The sequence below is a fragment of the Rhinopithecus bieti genome, unplaced genomic scaffold (assembly GCF_001698545.2).
Source record: "Rhinopithecus bieti isolate Rb0 unplaced genomic scaffold, ASM169854v2 scaffold_59, whole genome shotgun sequence".
Classification (NCBI taxonomy): Eukaryota; Metazoa; Chordata; class Mammalia; order Primates; family Cercopithecidae; genus Rhinopithecus; species Rhinopithecus bieti.
The window spans coordinates 1,906,077-1,927,091 of record NW_016803115.1 but is presented as its reverse complement, the minus strand read 5'-3'; the positions used below and the strand labels follow the sequence as shown (position 1 = coordinate 1,927,091).

Genomic DNA, 21,015 nt, shown 5'->3' with positions numbered 1-21,015 from the left:
TTTTTTTGAGACGGAGTCTTGCTCTGCCGCCCAGGCTGGAGTGCAGTGGCCGGATCTCAGCTCACTGCAAGCTCCGCCTCCCGGGTTCACGCCATTCTCCTGCCTCAGCCTCCCGAGTAGCTGGGACTACAGGCGCCCGCCATCTCACCCGGCTAGTTTTTTTGTATTTTTTAGTAGAGACGGGGTTTCACCGTGTTAGCCAGGATAGTCTCGATCTGCTGACCTCGTGATCCGCCTGTCTCGGCCTCGCAAAGTGCTGGGATTACAGGCTTGAGCCACCGCGCCGGGCCGCCCACTTTCTTATTGATATTACTTCTCTAGCTCATGCACATTCTCCCCAAATACCATCTACCCTAGAATCATCGAAGATCTTTGTCTCATGTCTGATTACCTGTGGAGTGTTTGACTTATGGGAGAGAAGCCTTCTCACACTCAGAAGGTCTACAGTTACTGTTACTAATGACTCAGTGCTGGGTCTATTTAGCCTGCCCTGGGCTTTCTGTATAGCTCCCTCCTCCCACTGCTGCTGGGTGAGAGCATCATTGGTGATGCTAGGATCTGAATGAAATTTCAAAATGTTTTTCCCATAAAATCTGTGTTGTAAATGATGGTTTGGCATACTTATTTAGAATTAACAGTATTTTACTCTATGCTAAACAGGTTTTTTGTGAGCTGGCCTTGGAATTAAACCACCACCAACACACTTTTGGATTATCAGAAAGTGGAAGGAGTGCAAAGTATGGTGATCATTCTATTTACTTTCTATAATAGATTGTAAAAAGTGGCCACAAATTCCTCCTATCTCCAGGGTATGCATGTCCCTTTGCATTGTCTTGATCATTCTTCCCATTAAGAGGTAGGGCCAACTTGATTCTAGACTTGGTCATGTTATAATACTTGCATTGGCCAATGGGATATCATGAAAAATGATTTTAGCAGAGGCCCAAAAAGGTCTTACATATTGGAGTTTGCTCCTTCTTGAGGCTGGAAACCCTTCCATCATCATGTGACCAACTAGTGACATGTGACCTTAGACCAAGTAGCCTGCCAAATGGCTGGTATATGAATGGAGCTATCCTAGTTTACCCAGCCCCAATTTGGCCAGCTAAGACCAGAAGAATTCAGAACTGTGAAAAATATGAAATGGTTGTTGTTTTAAGCCACTAAGTTCTGGGATGGTTTGTTAGGCAGGAATAGACAAGTGATACATTTTCTTTGTAAAAATGTATTGTAATAACTTGAGATGTTCAGAGAGCTATGACCGTAATAGCTATAGCAAAATAATATTTTTAGTGTCAACCACAGAATCCTTTTTTCTTCTGGAAACAAAGCAGACATTGTCCAACTAAATACAGCCTAAACTAGATGCCAAGTTGCTAAGGTCTATAATAGGCATTACTTATATTTACTCCAGAAGTTATGTAGCTAGTCTTTTCAGCATCATTCACAGTTAAGACTTTAGAATCTTTAAAATGTTTCAGGCTATGGTTGTTGTGATAAACATTAATATTTATAAAAAGGGATGATTGAATCCAGCTGTATTTAAGAAACTCTGTATCATCTAAGACTTACTCCTGGCTTTGGTATCTTCTCAAATTCTTTTACTATGATGATTTTTTCTTCCTTTAAGCTGAAAAAAAAAATCAAGTTTGAAAAAGTACAAAGAAATAAGTTCTTTCTGTAATAACAACTTTCTATCTTCTCATCCCAGAATGCCATCCCCATGCTTGTCTGCCAGGCAACCTGCTGTCCATTCTTTATGATGGTTTTCCTGAATCACAGGTGCATTGGGGTGCTTCCTCCTCCCCAGGACTCCCACAACTTTGTGAACACCCACTCACTTAGAGGGGTTACCTCAGCACATTATAAATGTTGGGGACCATGGGCCTACCCCTGGGACACAGGGTCCTTCCCGGCAGGCTCTGGGCTTTTTCTTCTTTATGTTACTTGGAATGGGCTAGTGCCTGCCTGGATTCCTACTACAGCCTCCCAATTGATCTCCTACTTTGCCTGCCTCCACCTTAGCCCATTAAAGTCAATTCTCCACCCACACCACAGTGATTTTTTAACATGTAAATAGATCACCTCGCTTCCCTGTTTGGTAAATTCCCATCACACCTGGACCAAAATTTGAACTCCTTTCCCACACCTACATGGCCCTGCCTCATCTGCCTCTCTAGTCTCACAGCCTGCCACTCTCTGGCACCAGTCACACTGGCTTTCTTGCCAAGCTTGTTTCTACCTCAGGGCCTTTGCCCTATCTGATCCCTCCAGAGGGTATGCTCTCGCCACAGATCTTTGCATAGCTCACTTCTTGCTTCATGCAGACCTGTACCGATATCACCTTCTCAGAGAGGTGCCTGGCCATCTAAAACAGTGCCAACAGTCCTCAAACTCTTTCCTCGTTTTGCTTTACTTTTCTATATAGTATTCATCATGACCTGACATTGTGTTACACATTTCCCCACTAGAAAACCTAGCTCCCAATTTACCACTGCATCATCATCTTAACAAGTGCTTGCATATAGTTGCCATCCAGTAAAAATTAATATGAATAAATGGAACTGAAATTAGTTTTGTTCCCATCTTCATTATTTAAAATAATGTATGTGCTGAATGAGATATGGGCATGCATATGCAAATAGATCGTCACTCAGAATGACCTGTTGCACCACATTCTTCTACATCCAGATTGCAGAAAACCCTCACAGAAATCACAGAAGGGAAGAGTCCACATTGTTCAAAGGTGTGGACTCAGTTTCAGTTTTGTGTGACAATTGCATTCCTGAGGTATAACAAATGCTAGAGCCAGAGGAAACTTCAGAGATCCAGATGTGATAAGGACATGGATACACAAAACACTGAATGAATATTTCAGGTAAAGGGCAGATTTAGACCAGGAGCCAAGTCTAAGTGGTTATTAGATATGGGTATTTGAGGACAACTATTTTTACTTTTGTTTCCACTACAAGCTATTAAAACTGTGACATGAACTCATAAGCAGTCCAGGTGGGCACACCTTGTCTACACTTCCATCCTGTCACTTCTATCCTGACCCATTGCCATGTGTTTGCTGCACCATTTTCCCTTCCTGGACACACAGGGTGACTATATTTCACAATCTCCCTTGCATTTGAATTGGGACCATTGGACTAATTTGCCCAAGGAAGGTGAGTGGAAGTGACAAATGTCTTCCCCAGCCATGTTGAACTTGGAAGGCACATGCTCCAGCTGGCAAAGCTTAGGATAGAGGTGGCTGCATGACTTGCACTGGACTGTGCTATGAGCCAGAAACAAAATTTCATTCAATTCTTCCGTTGAGATTTTAAGATTTGTTCTTACTGCATAGCCTAGTTGAAGACTAACTTCTCCTTTTCTTATTCTGTATACCGTTTCCACAGTGCCAGTTACAGTGATGAGTTAAACATCCTTATTTCCAGTTCAGAATTTCCCTGGAGCTCCAAATTTTTATGTTCAGTTTCTTACTGGGCAATTCCAGTTGTGTATATCAAAGGCCCCTCAAATTAAAACTCATTATCTTCCCACCTGAAACCTACCGTTTTTCTATTCCTTCTTTTGGTAATGGCATTTCAACTCACTTAATTTTCAAAATTATAAATATGAGCATCATTCTTGAAACCTGTTTCTTGCTTCTTTCAAGATTTTGTCTTCATTTTTAAGTTTCAAGTTTTACTGTGATGCATTTGGAACGTATTTCTTTGAGTTTACCCTGTTTGGGGCTCATTGAGCTTTTTGAATCTATGGGCTTTTCTTTCACCAAACTTGGGGATTTTTCAGCCATTACTACTTCAAATTCTTTTCATAATCATATACCTTCTCTTTCTGCAACTCCAGTGACATGAATTAGATGTTTTGCTGTTGTCTCATGGATGCCTATAGATCTGTTGTTGTTATTTTTGTTTGTTTGAGATGGAGTCTCACTCTGTCGTCCAGCTGGAGTGCAGTGCAGTGGCGTGATCTTGGCTCGCTGCAACCTCCACCCTGGTGGGTTCCAGCAATTCTCCTGCCTCAGCCTCCCGGGTAGCTGGGACTATAGGCGCATGCCACCATGCCCGGCTAATATTTGTATTTTTAGTAAAGACGGGGTTTCTCCATGTTAGCTAGCCTCGTTTTGAACTCCTGACCTCAGGTGATCTGCCTGCCTCGGCCTCCCAAAGTGCTGGGATTACAGGCATGAGCCACCGCACCCGGCCATGGATCTGTTCATTTTTACTCAATTTTTTTTTCCTCTGTTCACATCGGACAATTTTTATCTATCTTCAAATTTACTGACATCTGTGTGAGAGAAAGAGCATGAGAGCAAGCCAGCAAAAGGACTTTTTAATTCTCTTGAGAATCACAGTTCCAAAGGTTCCCTTTCCCCAGTATTTTGGCTCCTGTGGGCTCCCATCATATATGACTCTGCCACTGCTGCCTCAGTGTTGCTTGAAAGCTGAGGTATGAGAGAGTGGAGAGGAATTAAAAGCAAAACAGGGGTCTGGACTCTCTCTGAGCATCATGAGTTCCTTGCTTGTTCCTTGAGCCAGAATTAAAGGGCTTTTCCTGGAGCTCTCTCTCTCTCCAGGCCAGTGATTGTCTCTGGATTTCATGTAGGTTAGCATTCAGGTTAGGGGAAAACCTAACCTGTTTTAGGGGTTAGCACCAGAGGGGAAAAAATAATAAATTAACCACAGCTCAATGCTACTTTTAATCCTGACCTTCTTCCCCAACCTGCCTGTCATGATTTACTTTTCAGAGTCCTCAAATGGATGCTCATACATTCCACTCGATTTTATAGTTGTGTTTAGTGGGAGAGACAGGATGAAGTGGGCTTACTCCATCTTACCTGGAATCACAGCCCATGAGATGTTTAAGATCATAGGACTGGATGGGATGGATCACTTCGGGATAAATTGTAGATAGAAACAGGAAGAGAACTAAGGACTGATTTCTGGGATTTCAAAATTTAGAAATCCAGAAAATGAGAGACTAGTAAAGGAAAAGCAAAACATTTTGGTTTCCATTCCTGTATGTAAGGAACTTAAAGGCTCCACTCTATCTTAACAGGTAAAAAACTGAACAAACTGAAAAATCAACAACTCTTCTCATATCCATAAGAGAATTGAGGTCACACACAGGGCAAACTACTCTCCCCAAAATTAGAGACACAGAAAGTGAATACAGAGAATCACAACTTATTGGAGTAGACACCCACAAGCAGAAACTTGGGCAGGAACAAGTGCTGGGTAGAAAAATCTAAACTGTAATTGATGAATTGCTGGAGGTTTGGCGTGGACATGTCTGAGAGTAAAAATCCCCAGTGGGACACAGTTTTATGAGTTTTACCTCCAGGAGCTTAACCAGGTTTTCTCAGTGAGTATCAGAAAAATCTCCTTGTGTTCCAGCAGGGGAGGGAAACAGAAGTACTTTGACATGCCAGAGTATTCTGCTCTTTTTAACAGGCCTGCCCTGAGCAACTATAGTTAACCTGCTGGAGTTTGACCAGAGTCTAACTGACCTAGGGAAGTGAAATACCCAACTCCAGCTGGCTGTAGCCTTCCACATGGAGAAAGGGAAATACCTGATTCCAGCCCACTCTAGCCATCCTGTCTTTCCTAAGGGGGTTTGGAGGGTGGTGGGAAGTATTGATGAAGTTCACAGTTCAGAGTCACAGACTCACTAGAAGACTGAGACCTAATCATAGCACCATAGAATGTCCCCTCCCTCCACACCTTACCACCATGTTCCTGCAGTCCTCTTTAAAGCAGTTCCTTTTATCCAGTACATCATGTTTGGCTATCAAGAAAAAAACTGCAAGGCACACTAAAAGGCAAAAAACACAGTCTGAAGAGACAGAGCAAGCATCAGAACCAGATATGGCAAGGATGTGTGAATTACCAGGAATTTAAAACAACTATGACTCATATGCTAAGAACGCTAACAGATAAACTTAATCACAAAATGGGCAGTGTAAGTAGAGAGATGGAAATTCTAAGAAATAACAAAGAAATACTCAGCCAGGACTGGTGGTTCATGCCTGTAATCCCAGCACTTTGGGAGGCCGAGGCGGGCAGATAACTTGAGGTCAGGAGTTCAAGACCAGCCTGGCCAATATGGTGAAATAATCCCATCTACAAAAAATTACAAAATTATCTGGGCATGTTGGCGGCCACCTCTAATCCCAGCTACTCAGGAGGCTGATGCAGGAGAATCTCTTGAACCCGGGAGGCAGAGGTTGCAGTGAGCCAAGATTGTGCCACTGAAATCCAGCCTGGGCGATGGAGTGAGACTCTGTCGCAAAAACAAACAACAAAAAAAAAAAAAAAAAAAAAAAAAGAAAAAAAAAAAAAAAAAAAAAAAAAAAAAAAAAAAAAGGAAAAAAGAAAGAAAGAAAAGAACTACTACAGATCAGAAGCACTGTATCAGAAATGAAGAATGCCTGTAACAGGCTTACTAACAGAATGAACTTGGCTGAGGAAAGAATCTCTTAGCTTGAAGATATCTTACTAGACACTACCCAAACTAAAAGCAAAAAANGCTAACAGATAAACTTAATCACAAAATGGGCAGTGTAAGTAGAGAGATGGAAATTCTAAGAAATAACAAAGAAATACTCAGCCAGGACTGGTGGTTCATGCCTGTAATCCCAGCACTTTGGGAGGCCGAGGCGGGCAGATAACTTGAGGTCAGGAGTTCAAGACCAGCCTGGCCAATATGGTGAAATAATCCCATCTACAAAAAATTACAAAAATTATCTGGGCATGTTGGCGGCCACCTCTAATCCCAGCTACTCAGGAGGCTGATGCAGGAGAATCTCTTGAACCCGGGAGGCAGAGGTTGCAGTGAGCCAAGATTGTGCCACTGAAATCCAGCCTGGGCGATGGAGTGAGACTCTGTCGCAAAAACAAACAACAAAAAAAAAAAAAAAAAAAAGGAAAAAAGAAAGAAAGAAAAGAACTACTACAGATCAGAAGCACTGTATCAGAAATGAAGAATGCCTGTAACAGGCTTACTAACAGAATGAACTTGGCTGAGGAAAGAATCTCTTAGCTTGAAGATATCTTACTAGACACTACCCAAACTAAAAAGCAAAAAAAAAAAAAAAAAAGACTAGGAAAAAACCAGAATATTCAAGAACTCTGAGACAACTACAAAAGGCATACATACTCATAACAAGAATACCAGGAGAAGAAAGAAAGGAACACAAGAAATTCCTTCAAATTAATGCAGGCAAATAAACTACAGATCCAGGAAGCTCAAAGAACATCTAGGCACATCATATGTAAATTACAGAAAGTCAACGATAATGAAAATTCCTGAGAGAAGTTAGAGGAAAAACACACTTACCTATGGAGGAACAAAGAATTACATCCAATTTCTCCTCAGAAACCATACATGCAAGAAGAGAGTAGAGTGAAATATTTAAAGTATTGAGAGAAAAAACTACCAACCTAAAGCTCTGTACCTTGTGAAATTATTCTCCAAAGTAAAGGAGAAATAAAGACTTTCTCAGATAAAAATTGAGGACATTTGTTTGTCAATAGACTGCTTTGCAATATATATTAAAGGAAGCTCTTTAGAGGGAAGGAAAATTACGTAGGTCAGAAACTCAGTTCTACACAAATGAAGCGCATTAGAGATGGAATCAGTGAGGGGAAAAGAAAAGCTTTTGTCTTATTCTTGAGATAACAGATAACACTGTTCAAATTTATAACAGCAGCAATGTATTCAATTACATATGCATATATATTTATGTATGCCCATGTGTAAGTGAAATAACAGCAACGACACAAGGGATAGGAAGGAAGAATTGGACTATTTTGTTAAAAAGTACTTGAAGTGGTATAGTGTTATTTGAAAATGGTCTTAGATTAGTAAATGTATATTGCAAACTCCATGGCAACCACTTAAAGTAAAAAAAAGATGTACAACTGATATACTAAGAAAGGACAGAAAATTGAATTACATTAAATGCTTAGTTAAAACCACAAAAGGCATAAAAGAGGAAACAAAAACAGGAATGAAGAACAAGCACAACAAATAGAGAACAGTAAAAATATGTCAGAAGATACTAACCCAACTACAACAGTAATCATGTTAAATGTCAGTTAAAAGATTGTCACAATGGATCCAAAAAGAAAAAAAAAACAAGACCCAAATTATATGCTGTGTCTGCCAATAATCCAGTTTAAATATAAAGACCCACATATATTAAAAGTAAATGGATAAAGATATGCCATACTACCATTAAAAAAAGATGAGTCACTAAATTTCAGACAGAACAGACTTCAGAACGAGAAAAGTTATCAGAGACAAAGAGAGGCTTTATATAATGATAAAAGAGTCAATTCTTCAAGAAGACTTACTGTTTTTTTGTTTTTTTTTTGTTTTTTGTTTTAAGCAGAGTCTTGCTCTGTTGCCAGGCTGGAGTGCAGTGGTACAATCTCAACTGACTGCAACCTCTGCCTCCTGGGTTCAAGCGAATCTCCTGCCTCAGCCTCCCGAGTAGTTGGGACTACCGGTGTGCACCACCACACCCAGCTAATTTTTGTATTTTTAGTCGAGACGGGGTTTTACCATGTTGGCCAGGATGGTCTTGATCTGTTGACCTCGTGATCTGCCTGCCTTGGCCTTTCAAAGTGCTGGGATTACAGGTGAGACCCACCGCGTCCGGCCAATGAATTCTTAATGTATATACACCTAACAACAGAACATCAAAATACATGAGGCAAAACTGATAGAAGTGCAAGGAGAAGTAGATGGATCCACTCTCATAGTTGGAGACTTCAACATCCCTCTATCAAAAGTGCACAGATGCAGAAATCAGAAGATCAGTTAAGGACATAGTCAAACTCAATAATCCCATCAATCCATTGGATATACTTGGCATCTCTAGAAAGAAATGTCAGTTTTTCTAAAAGCCAGTCATCATTGTAAATTGAGATTAACAAACAAAAGAAATAAAAACATTAGAAAGTACAGTGAATGGGAACGTATGGTTTTGTTCACTTATTCATGAGAAAATACAAAAAAGTTTGTATTTTTATTTTAACTAATAAGATGACATGATGCTAGAATGACATTTTGGAAACTGCTTCAAATAGCTTGAATGTTCTAAACAAAATGAGTTTGATATAATTGCATATTTCTTCCAATAACCGTATTTTGAACTGTTTTATCAACTAGATTTCCTGAAGAAGTCTAAGAGAAATATTTTTCATTTTTTTTGCTTTCTGCATTTAATGGCTAACTATTAAGTGCCAAAGAAGTCATATGGTTTTCCAATATAGAAAGATTTTGAAGTTTCTATTGATCACACTTGAAAAATCATATGAAATAATAGAATACACAGACAATTATGTCCACTGGTTATATCAAATAAGCAGATCCCACTAGCCCATAGATCTAGGAAAATGAGCTAAAAGCACATGCACACCAGGTTTTCTCATTTGTATGCATTTAAGGGATACAAGTGCAGTTTTGTTACATGGATATATTGCAGTATGGTGAAGTCAGGGCTTTTGGTACAATCATCACTTAAATTATATATATGTATACCCATTAAGTAATTTCTCATCCTTCACCCTCCTTCTGTCCTCCCATCCTTCTAAGACTCCAGTATCTACTACTCCACACTCTATGTCCACGTGTACACATTACTTAGCTCCCACTTATGAGAATGTGTGGTATTTGGCTTTCTGTTTGTGAGTTTTGTTTCACTTAATGGCCTTGGTTCCATCCATGTTACTGCGAAAGAAATAATTTCATTTTTTTAATGACTGAATAGTATTCCATTGTATATATATGTCACATTTTCTTTATCCAGTCTCTTGACAGACACTTAGGTTGATTCCATATCTTTGCTATTGTGAATAGAGTTGCAATAAACATCTGAGCACAGGTATCTTTTGGATATGATTTCTTTTTCTTGGGTATATAGCCAGTAGAAGGATTGCCCGATGGACTAGCAGTACTATTTTTAGTTCTTTGAGAAATATCCATACTGTTTTCCATACAGCTTGTAGCAATCACATTCCTAGCAACAATATATAAGTATTCCCTTTACTCAGCACTCCGTCAACATCTTATTTTTTTTCTTTTTAATCATAGCCATTCTGACTGGTTTAAAATGATATATCATTGTGGTTTTAGTTTGCATTTCTTTGATTAGTGATGAACATTTTTTCATTTGCTTCTTAGCCATTTGTCTTCTTTTGAAAAATGTCTATTCATGTCCTTTGCCCACTTTTAATGGGATTATGTTATTTTAATGACATTTTATTTGCAATAATGTAGATGAATTTTGTAATAAATGTGTCACATTGAATTTAATGTAGGTTAGTTGTCTAGACCACAAATTGAGTTTTTTAGATCTTTAAATAGCTATGCCTTTGCTTTTAGAATTTGCATATATACATTAGCGATATTTTACTTCCCAGGTATTGATCCTACACCTTGGGCATGCTGCCACCAGGGGGTGGTAGTGTGCTACTATCGTTTGGTTACAAAGGCAACCTGAGTATTTCTGAGTTTCAAAATGGTGACAGCAAGCTCTTTCACAAGATGTGACTTATGGTCTTTTCTTTAAATATATTTTTATGTTTAAACAAACATAAAATGACTAATTCTTTAGGACATTTAAAACTTACATTTCTATCATACATTTTTTTTTAATTGAGAAATACTGACTTATTTCCTCTAAAAGGAATGTATTTTTCTACTTTTAAAGATTATAATCCTACTCCATCACACATGGTTGATCATTTTTATTTTCCCTGTGTTCTTTTAATAAACTTATTTTAAATGTATATGTGTGGTTGAATCCATTTTTACCTAACATTTAATTAAAATATTTTCCTAAGTTGCTAAACAGACTTTATAATAATAGCTATTTTCAAGGTTTTCTACTGGGTGGATGTACCATAATAAAATAATCTTAAATATTATTTATCATATACTAAGCATACTGTGTGCCAGGTGTTTTAAATGCATAACATCTAAAATTCACAACCTTGCTAAGTAGGAATTGTTATTTTTGTTGCACAAATGAAGAAACTGAGGAGTTAAGCAACTTTTCCAAAGTCACACAGTCAAAGCTAAACTGATACACAAACACAGCTCTGACGACAGAGGTTCAGTATCAAGGTATTTCTGGAATGCAGTATTTAAATATTCCACACTTTTTTAGAATTCAGATTGCTTCCAATTTTTCACGTTCATAAATATCAATATCTTTATGCATTGTATCTTTTTCTCTCCTTTTGGATTATCACTTTTGCATGGGATTACTGGGGCAAAACATGTTTTGTTTCTGTGCCTCCTGGTATGTATTAACTCCTAACCTTTCAAACGTGCATTAAAACTTAAATCTGACATTTTTCAGCTTTCCTGACTAAGGGGTGTTTTGACATCAAAGCTCCTTAGGATTTACTTCCTTTCTAAAGCAAGGTCAAAAGTCTTTTGGTTTTAAGGATCTATGGGTGAAGAGATAATGCAGGAAGCCCAATATGCTGACATGTGTGAGAGGCATTATTCACCACAGGAGTAGAACCAGCATGGATGGGTGAAAGTTGCAAGAAGGTAGGTTTATAAACAAATCCACCAACCATTTAAGTGCAGGAGCATTTCCAAAGTTGGCATGAGCCTCCGTGGGAGGCTGAGAGCTTCCTGTCACTGGAAGTGTTTACACGTAGACTGAGTGATCACTGAGAGGAGACTCAGGTGACTGACCTGCAGTCAGGGCTGAGAACCACCTTTGCAACGCACGGTCCTCTAACTGTAATGTGAGTCAGAGTTACATAAGCAAATGTCACTTTGGGTGGCGGCAGTGGCTCTTGGGCAAAAATCATAATCATTACTTCCTGGATGGGATCTGCCTTTCAAACAAGTGTCTCAGGTGCTTCTCTTTGAGTTATGAGAAACACATTCGGAGAAACCTGTTCTAAGTTAGTTCTTTTAAGATATTTGTTGCCACAGAAGAGCAAAGATTTTTTTAAGTTAAGGTAAAATCTGTTCTAGCTATGAGTTTTTCCTTGTGACTACTCCTAAGTACCTACATGCCTGTCACATTCTAATTTTCTGGAATTCCAGATGCATTGCTAAGATCATTCCTCCTTTCCTTTCTTACCAGATCTGTTTTTTCTTGGTTCCAACTTTGCTATCATCACTGGACCAAGAACGGAAAACAACTAATAAACCCTGAATGTGCAACAAGGACCACAGGAACCAGCCACAGGAGAGTCAACAGTCACTAAGGTCAGGGTCATGTCAGGACAGCCCTGCACGTGTGTGGCCTGAGTGTTCCCACTCTCCGTGTTCACAGTGCAATGGACAGTGCCAGCTCACCACAGCCTTGTTTCCCCCAGCTGACCAAGACTGGTCAGAATGTGTCAGATCTAGCACAAAAGACGCAATGTATTTGCTGTTCAAAGTTTAGGAATTACTAGAAAACAGGGAAGCTCCAAAAGGTAACACAGTAAAGGCAAGGAAAAGGTTGAACAGAGTACTGAAAAATCTTTTCAAACTGTTTAGAAAGGTAAGTACTCCTGTTTTGTTTCAAAAAATAAGTTCAACAGCATTTCATTACTTTATTATTTATTTATAACGTATTAATTTAACTTTAAATAGACTACATATTATTTCCTGAAATGCATGCTTATCAAGTCATAAATATTAATCCAGAACCAGAAACTACTGCAACATAGATTTAATTACTAACCAACCACATAATTAGATTTATTAACATTTATTAAAAGGTTTATGTTATGTGAACATACACAAAAAAATCGACAAAATTACATAGTAAAATCCTTTCTCTAGAGTATTGGAACAATATGTTGTTCTTAGTAGTTGCCAGTGATTCAGAAGTTCCTGAAGATATTGGGTGGAGGAGTGCTAGTTATTTGGGCTTCTATTATCTAGACACTCAATGAGAATTTGTTGTGCTGTTCTGACAAATGTCATCTGTATATGTGGATGAATAGTTTTCTCTCATTAGCTTCATCTCTTTATTTTTATGTGGGGATGGAGATATCTACTTTTTCCAGGGGGACGGAGGTCAGTGGGAGGGTGTTGAGGGAACTGGTTTCTGTATCATGTGTAATCATGTGTCGCTTAACGATGGGAATATATTCTGAGAGATGCGTCGTTAGGCAGCTTCATCACTGTGTGAACACATGGAATGCACTTACACAAACCTACATGGTGTGGTCTGCTACACATCTAGGCTGTGTGGTAAAGCCTGTTGCACCTAGGCTATAGACCTGCATAGCAGGTTACCGGACTGAGTACTGTAGGCAATTGTAATACAATAAATATTTGTGTATCTAAACAAAGAACACACACAGTAAAAATATGGCATAAAAGATAAAAAATGGTACACCTGTCTAGGGCACTTACCATAAATGGAGGTTGCAGGACTGGAAGTTGCTCAGGGTGAGTCAGTGGCTGGGTGAGTGAGTGGTGAGTGAATGTGAAGACCTAGGATGTTACTTACACTCCTGTGGACTTTATAAACACTGTACGCTTAGGCTACACTACATTTATAAAACATATTATTCTTTGATAATAAATGTACTGTAACTTTTTTACTTTACAAAATTTACTTTTAGCTTTTGACTCACAATACAGCTTAAAATACACATTGTAGAGCTGTGTAAAAATATTTTCTTCCTTTGTATTCTTATTCTACAAGGTTTTAATTAAATTTCTTTTACTTTTACAACATTTTTTGTTAAAACAAAGACATACAGGAGTTCAAGACCACCCTGACCAAGATGGTGAAATCCCATCTCTACTAAAAATACAAAAATTGGTCGGGCATGGTGATGGGTGCCTGTAATCCCAGCTACTCGGGAGGCTGAGGCAGAGAATTGCTTGCACCCGGGAAACAGAGGTTGCAGTGAGCCGAAATCGTGCCACTGCTCTCCAGCCTGGGCGACAGAGCACGACTCTGTCTCAAAACAAACAAACAAACAACAAAATAGACATAAACACACACATTAGCCTAGGCCTACACGGGGTCAGCATCAAAGCCATTATTTTCTGCCCCCACATCTTGTCCCACTGGAAGATATTTAGGAGCTGTTATCTCCTATAACAATGCCTTTTTCTGGAATACTTCCTGAACGACCTGCCTGAGGCTGTTTTACAGTTAATATTTTTTTTTTAAGTAGAAAGAGTACACTCCAAAATAAAAATAAAATGTATCAAATAGTAAATACTAGGCAAAAGTACATTTTCAGCTTCACTGCAATGTTATGGGACCATCATCATATAGACAGTCCATTGTTGACTGAAAAACACCATTATGAGGTGCATGACTGTGATACTAAATATGGTACGGCAATGAAATGCAGAGCCTATCATTCTTTACTCCTATTTATTTTAGCATCACCATAATTTTTATGAAAATAAGCTTGTTAGTTCTTGAGCTGTTAATATTTGAGAATGCAAGGGAACCTTCTCAAGCTTAAGAATGATACATTATAAATTCAAAAAGAATACATACTAAACATTTCTGCAAATGTGCATTTTGAATGTTCTTATTCATCGCAGGTCACTACACATTGTCTCCTTCCCATCTCAGTGAATAATCTGCCTGTCTATACCTAAAGGGCAACATTCTGGTTTTTGTTTTGTTTTTTTTTTCTCTTGGCAGGAATAGTTGGAAATTTTAAACAATTTAAATATCAACTGACTTATGTTCTTCTTACTCTTTCATGGAAATGTCAAGCATTCACATTTTCAATACTAATGAACAACCACTAATTGTTTTAATTTCATTATTTTCTCAACTGAAAGAGCGCTTACAGAGCACAGAAATAGCTGGGCTTTCTTTTTATAGATGTCACTGGAAAGCCTGAAACAAGTTTAGATTGAAAGACAAAAAACCTCCAATTTCCCCCCCAAATAGGATGTCTTGATTAAACTGACCTTCTTTATTCACACCCCACCCACACCCACCGCCAGTGAAAAAATAGGCCCCAAAGAGAAGATTTTAAACCCAGGGCTTATAAGGTCTTCGAGAGGTTGCTCAAGTCATTTGCTTATCTCTAGGAAGGACTGAATTATATTTGCACTGTCAGAAGTCCACCTCTTAAAAATAGTCAGAGAAAGTTCTGCCACCTTAAATGGTAACAAACTCTAGGAGAAATGGTTTTGCTTTCTCCCCTGTACCCAGGCACAGCACACAGCACACCACAGGAGAAAACGTGAATTGCCATCATTTTCAAATTCAATCTAAATAGTATGACTTGCTGAACAAACTCTTCCACTGACTTGCTACTCCTTGGGAGGAAAGTTAGAAGAGATTTTGAAAATAACACTTCCCCTTTTAGCACTTAATGTCTGCTTTAGTTCACTAAATGATGTCCTCTAAATTTGGATAAGTAAATGTGTCTTCCAAAAGGATGTACCTTTTCTCCTTCATCCTGAGGAATAGCCTAGTAGTAGGAGATGAAGTTTGCGTATGTGGTCCTGTTGCTGTTCTCTTAGAATAGAGTGAGCCAGATGAGATGTGACCCTCAGCTCACGGAGGCTTGTTTGGAAAACGCATGTGGGGAGAAGCGCCCACCATGCAGATGCGTGCTCTGGTACTGCACGCATGAGGGGCCACTGCCAGGGCAGGGGGAGGGCAAGGGAGTGCTAAGAACTTGTTTGATGGAGTGTGTTCTTTGGCTGCAGCTGTCAATGAGATGGCTTTCCTGACATGCAAAACACAGCAGGCATCTCTGTCACCTGAGCTTTTATTCGAGAAGTATCATTTTCTTGTTCAGGGACTTCCCATTCCATTCTAAGGATTCAAGAGAACTAGGGTTGCAATCATCATCATATTGCTGTCTCCTACTCCTTCAGTTACCTCCAACTTCACCTCACTTTTTTTTCTATTTATGAGGAAATGACTTTTCGGTGTGCTGGAGAGCATTGTTCACTTACCTATTTAATCTGTACTGATTATGGAACTCTCTTTCCTTCACCGCATTATATTCATTCTGATACTTGAGAAGTTGTTCTCTCATTTTGGAGACCTCCGTGGAGAATGCTTCTGGAAAATTATCAGCTTGCTGCAGGTGAAACTGCTGCTGTTGTACTTGCTCAGTGAAACGTTTGGCATTCTGTAGCAGTTGGACCTCTGACTCTTGTGTGCTGAGTTACATGAAAAACAGAGACTCATGTAATGAGACATGTATACCCTCGGTTCCCTCTGTGGCTCCTGTGGGGGTCTAGTGAGGATAGCTGCTCCCCACTCCTGGGCTCAGCTCAACTCTGACATTTTTGTGCCAAGTCAGTTGACCCTTCATGTCCGTGAGTCCACATTTGTGGATTCAATCAACCACAAGGGAAAATTTTTGTTAAAAAATTGAGTCTGCTTCACCTTTGTGGTGTTCTCCAAAACACCTAAGTCTGGTCTAAATATGAGAAAAATCTCAAACTGAGAAACATTCTATAGAATACCCAACTAGCACTCTTAAAACTGTCAACGTGAAAAACAAGGAAACACTGAGAAATTGTCACAGAGATCAAGGAGACATGAGGACTAAATATAGTGGGGTATACTGCATTGGGTCCTGGAACAAAAAAAGAACATTAGTGGAAAAACTGTTGAAAATCTGGAGTTCAATTGATAGTAATATACAAATGTTAACTTCCTAGTTTTGACCGACCATGGTTATGTAAGATGCTCCCATTAGAGGAAAATGGGTGAAGGATAGATGGGAACTTCATATATTATTTTTGCAACTTTTCTACGAATCTAAAATTATTCCAAAATAAAATGTTTACTTAAAAATTGTTTCTTTACTGAACATGTACAGACTTTTCTTGTCATGATTCCCTAAACAATACAGCATAACCACCATTTACATAGCATTTACATTGTATTAGTATCGCAAGTAATCTAGAAATGATTTAAAGTATACGGGAGGATGTGATTAGGTTACATGCAAATACTATACCATTTTATATCAGGGACTTGAGTATCCATGGATTTTGGTATCTGCGGGAGCTCCTGGAATCAATCCCCCATGGATACCAAGAGATGACTGTACTATGCTAGGTGCAAGAGGTGAATAAGGCTTAGCTCCTAGCTTCGAGAATCTTACAGTCTGGCAGATGGGGAGGAATACCAGATGACAAGTACTAATGCTGGTGTCCAGATCAAGACAGCAGGAGACAACAGAAAAAGGATCACTCAATGGGAATGTGACATTTGCACTTGACTTTGAAGAATGATTATGACTTACTAGAAGGGGATAAATGATAGGGAAAGAGGAGATTTCCCCTTGGACTCCCCAAACAACCCTAGCTCCCTTGAATTCTTATAACTTAATTGTAGGAAAATCTCTCCCCACTTAGTGAACTAAGAAAAGACAGAAACTTTTCTAAAGACACTTTATTAGGAAACTAGAAATTCCCATACACAATTATGAATATAAATAAATTTATAGATTTCTGATTCTAAGATGAACACTGGTTAGAGCTGGACTTGAAGGTCACAGTAGAGGGAGATTCCTACAACCCCAGTTATGTTCTATGGCCTTGGCCCTCTGTAGGGAAAAGGACTAAACATCTGTCAGAGGATGTAGAAAAAGGACATGGTGGAATCTCCATTATCTTGTAGAACTCCTCTATGCTGCAAGCTAGCATCAGATAGCATCAGCCAGCATCAGCCCCGACCTTACCAGTAGATAGGATTCGTATTTCCCAGAAACCCTTATATTAGCTACCTCTCCTATTTGAAGTAAGCCCTCACCACTTCCTGTTTTAGAACCAGAGCTCTCTTTTGATGTGTGCTCCCCACCAACTGTCCTCACCAAGAGAAATCTTCGAGTTCCAGCTCATTTGCAGAGACGCCCAATGACTTGATCAAGCCAATCTCAAATGAAGTTACCTTGTGCCTGCCTCACCTTTGTGATATTCTCAATTCAGTACAGATACATCCATTGTCCCAGGTTTTACAATGTCATTTGCTCAACAGTATCTAGCAAAACATTTACTGAGACATAACATGTTCCAGACATGATGTTAGGTACCAAACAGTAATAACAATAGCTACAATGAAACCTCAAATAATTTTCACTAATGAAAGCTGCAATTATTCTCCTATAATTCAATTTCCATGTATACTAATAAGCTTTGCAAATCTAAAGTTATCTGATCTCCTTAATAAGTCAGGCTTCAGCTATTGAAATTGTAAGCTGTTGGCCCAGGCTACAGTGCCTGTTTCTCCACAGAAAGGACAGGGTGGTAGGGTTCCAGCCAGAACACAAATGGCAACTTACCCACATGCACTTAAAACATGACACCAGTAGAAAAGACTTTAACAACTCTTATAACACAGTTTCTATGGAAGACTCCTTCAGTTTCAGTTCAATATTTCCAGGCTATATCTGCCCAGCTGCAGTCCTAGCAGCACGAATGTTACGTCTGCTTCGTATCTTTCCCACCCGCCAGGCATTGGGAGTAGGAGAGAATGGTGAGTGTTTGCAATGGCAACAGAGGGAACTAAGTGGTCAAGAGGTAAAATGTGGGTAGCAGAAGGGAAGTTAACTGTTTTGCAACACAACCTGGAAGAGGAAGAAATAACGCCATAGCTGAGGTCCTGCACTGCTACTTGTCACTAGGGGCCAGGGAGCTGAGTTGCAGGCCAGGGGAGGAGGAAGTTAAGTCAAAGCACCCTGAAAATGTCCACTGGGCTCTAGAGAAGAGCTATCCAGAGGGCAGGAAACACTGATGTTCCTTGTGTCTGCAAAGAGGATTGGAGGGATGCCCAGAGAACTGCGTGGCATTTCCTCTCAGTTAAGCAGTGTGAAGTATGCTGTAAAAGATGACTCCAGACTTTCCACTTAAAGTCTCAAAATTCCTGAGTCTTGAGAACTCTGAGAACACACTGGCAGGCGTGACCAGCTATGGGGGAATGGAACCTCCATTAGGTGTGAGGGTGAGGACTTGGCTTGGGCTTGAGGATGAGGAACGAAGGCTGGGGGCTCTGGAGGGGTGTGAGGAACCTGGGTGCACCTGAAGTTTGCATAGGAATGCAGCTCTCCTCTTCTCAAAGTTGTTCACTCTTCCCTCATGCTTTCACCCTCAAAGTAGCCAAATATCTCTGGGCAAGATAAGAAGGAGGGGCAGTGATTGGGAATTGCGGGGAGAGGACGGCTGGGGAGTGGCAGCATGGAGTTTCTATCTGTTGCTGTTGCTCCTTGGCTTTTGATGAAGACACCATGCAAGGCCATGAGACAAGACGGGGGAAAAGGAAAGAAAGAGGCTTTGGAGTGGTAAAGAATCACAGCACATTAGGGTTTTTCTTCACTCCCCTGCCCTCTTAATTCCCAGTGGCTAATAGCCAGTGCTCAGGCAGGCTTGCTGGACTCTGCCTGTTCTTCTGACCTGTTGCTGACTGGGACTTGCAAGGTAAGTAGCTTGTGATATGGAGAGGAGGTGAGAAGTAAAGACAGGGTCTCAGCAGACTTAGGCGGGGGTTGTTGGAGAATCTACACCTCTGAGTGATGAACAGACATGGGAGAAGGGTCCTGCAGGTGTGGCCTATGCAGAGACTGTCAGTGTCCCACCAGAATCCTCTTGCCCACTGGCAGCTTTGGCGCACAGTTGCCATATGTACCAGCAGCACCTGTGTCCCTCTGCCTGAGAGCTGTCTCTGGCCATCAAAGTTTGCTTTGTCAAAGGGCAAGCTAGAAGTGTCAAGAGCTAATCTCCCCGGGAGTAATTTGTAATAAAATGAATGGTGGAAACTGGTGGGCAAATATTCCAGTTTCTTCACTCTTCAGGGGGAGAGTGCTGAGGTGAGCCACTCAGAGGCTCCTCTGTGAGGCTGAGCCCCAGTAGCCCATCATATAAACTCGCAGATGAACATGGCCCCTTCAAGGCTGGATTCCTTCCTTCCCAGTTGCACTTCCCCACTTGCTCGTGATGCTTTCTCATATCACTTCTCAAACTACCTGAACGCAAATCCTTGCCTCAGCGTCTACTTATGGGGGAATGCAAATGAAGACAGGTCTCATCACCAGTAAGAAATTTAAAGATGAGAGGGCGGAGCAAGATGGCCGAATAGGAACAGCTCCAGTCTCCAACTCCCAGCGCGAGCGACACAGAACACCGGTGATTTCTGCATTTTCAACTGAGGTACTGGGGTCATCTCACTAGGGAGTGCCGGACAATCGGTGCTGGTCAGCTGCTGCAGCCCGACCAGCGAGAGCTGAAGCAGGGCGAGGCATCGCCTCACCTGGGAAGCGCAAGGGGAAGGGAATCCCTTTTCCTAGCCAGGGGAACTGAGACACACAACACCCGGAAAATCGGGTGACTCCCACCCCAATACTGCGCTTTGAGCAAAAGGGCACACCAGGAGATTGTATCCCAAACCCGGACGGGAGGGTCCCACGGCCACGGAGCCTCCCTCATTGCTAGCACAGCAGACTGCCATCTAACCGCAAGGCAGCAGCGAGGCGGGGGGAGGGGCGCCCACCATTGCTGAGGCTTAAGTAGGTAAACAAAGCCACCTGGAAGCTCGAACTGGGTGGACCTCACAGCAGCTCAAGGAAACCTGCCTGTCTCTGTAGACTCCACCTCTGGGGACAGGGCACAGCTAAACAACAACAACAACAACAACAAAAGCAGCAGGAACCTCTGCAGACGCAAATGACTCTGTCTGACAGCTTTGAAGAGAGCAGTGGATCTCCCAACGCGGAGGCTGAGATCTGAGAACGGACAGACTGCCTGCTCAAGTGGGTCCCTGACCCCTGAGTAGCCTAACTGGGAGACATCCCCCACTAGGGGCAATCTGACACCCCACACCTCACAGGGTGGAGTACACCCCTGAGAGGAAGCTTCCAAATTAACAATCAGACAGGTACACTCGCTGTTCAGCAATATTCTATCTTCTGCAACCTCTGCTGCTGATACCCAGGCAAACAGGGTCTGGAGTGGACCTCAAGCAATCTCCAACAGACCTGCAGCTGAGGTTCCTGACTGTTAGAAGGAAAACTATCAAACAGGAAG

General features: G+C 40.7%; 1 protein-coding gene across 5 annotated transcripts in view; it reads right to left on the bottom strand.

The window, feature by feature from the left end:
• The window catches only part of CCDC146 (coiled-coil domain containing 146), a 192,443-nt gene that overhangs the window by 45,446 nt on the left and 125,982 nt on the right, over positions 1 to 21,015 (bottom strand). For 3 of the 5 annotated variants that reach the window (XM_017854321.1, XM_017854384.1, XM_017854454.1), the window contains 2 exons: positions 15,937 to 16,146; positions 1,573 to 1,630 (listed from right to left, as the gene is read on the bottom strand). In XM_017854321.1, the coding sequence (XP_017709810.1) occupies positions 1,573 to 1,630; positions 15,937 to 16,146 (268 nt within the window). Of the gene's footprint in view, positions 1 to 1,572; positions 1,631 to 15,936; positions 16,147 to 18,281; positions 18,383 to 21,015 lie in introns of those variants that run through there. The other 2 variants (XM_017854525.1, XM_017854614.1) reach the window with 2 other exon arrangements.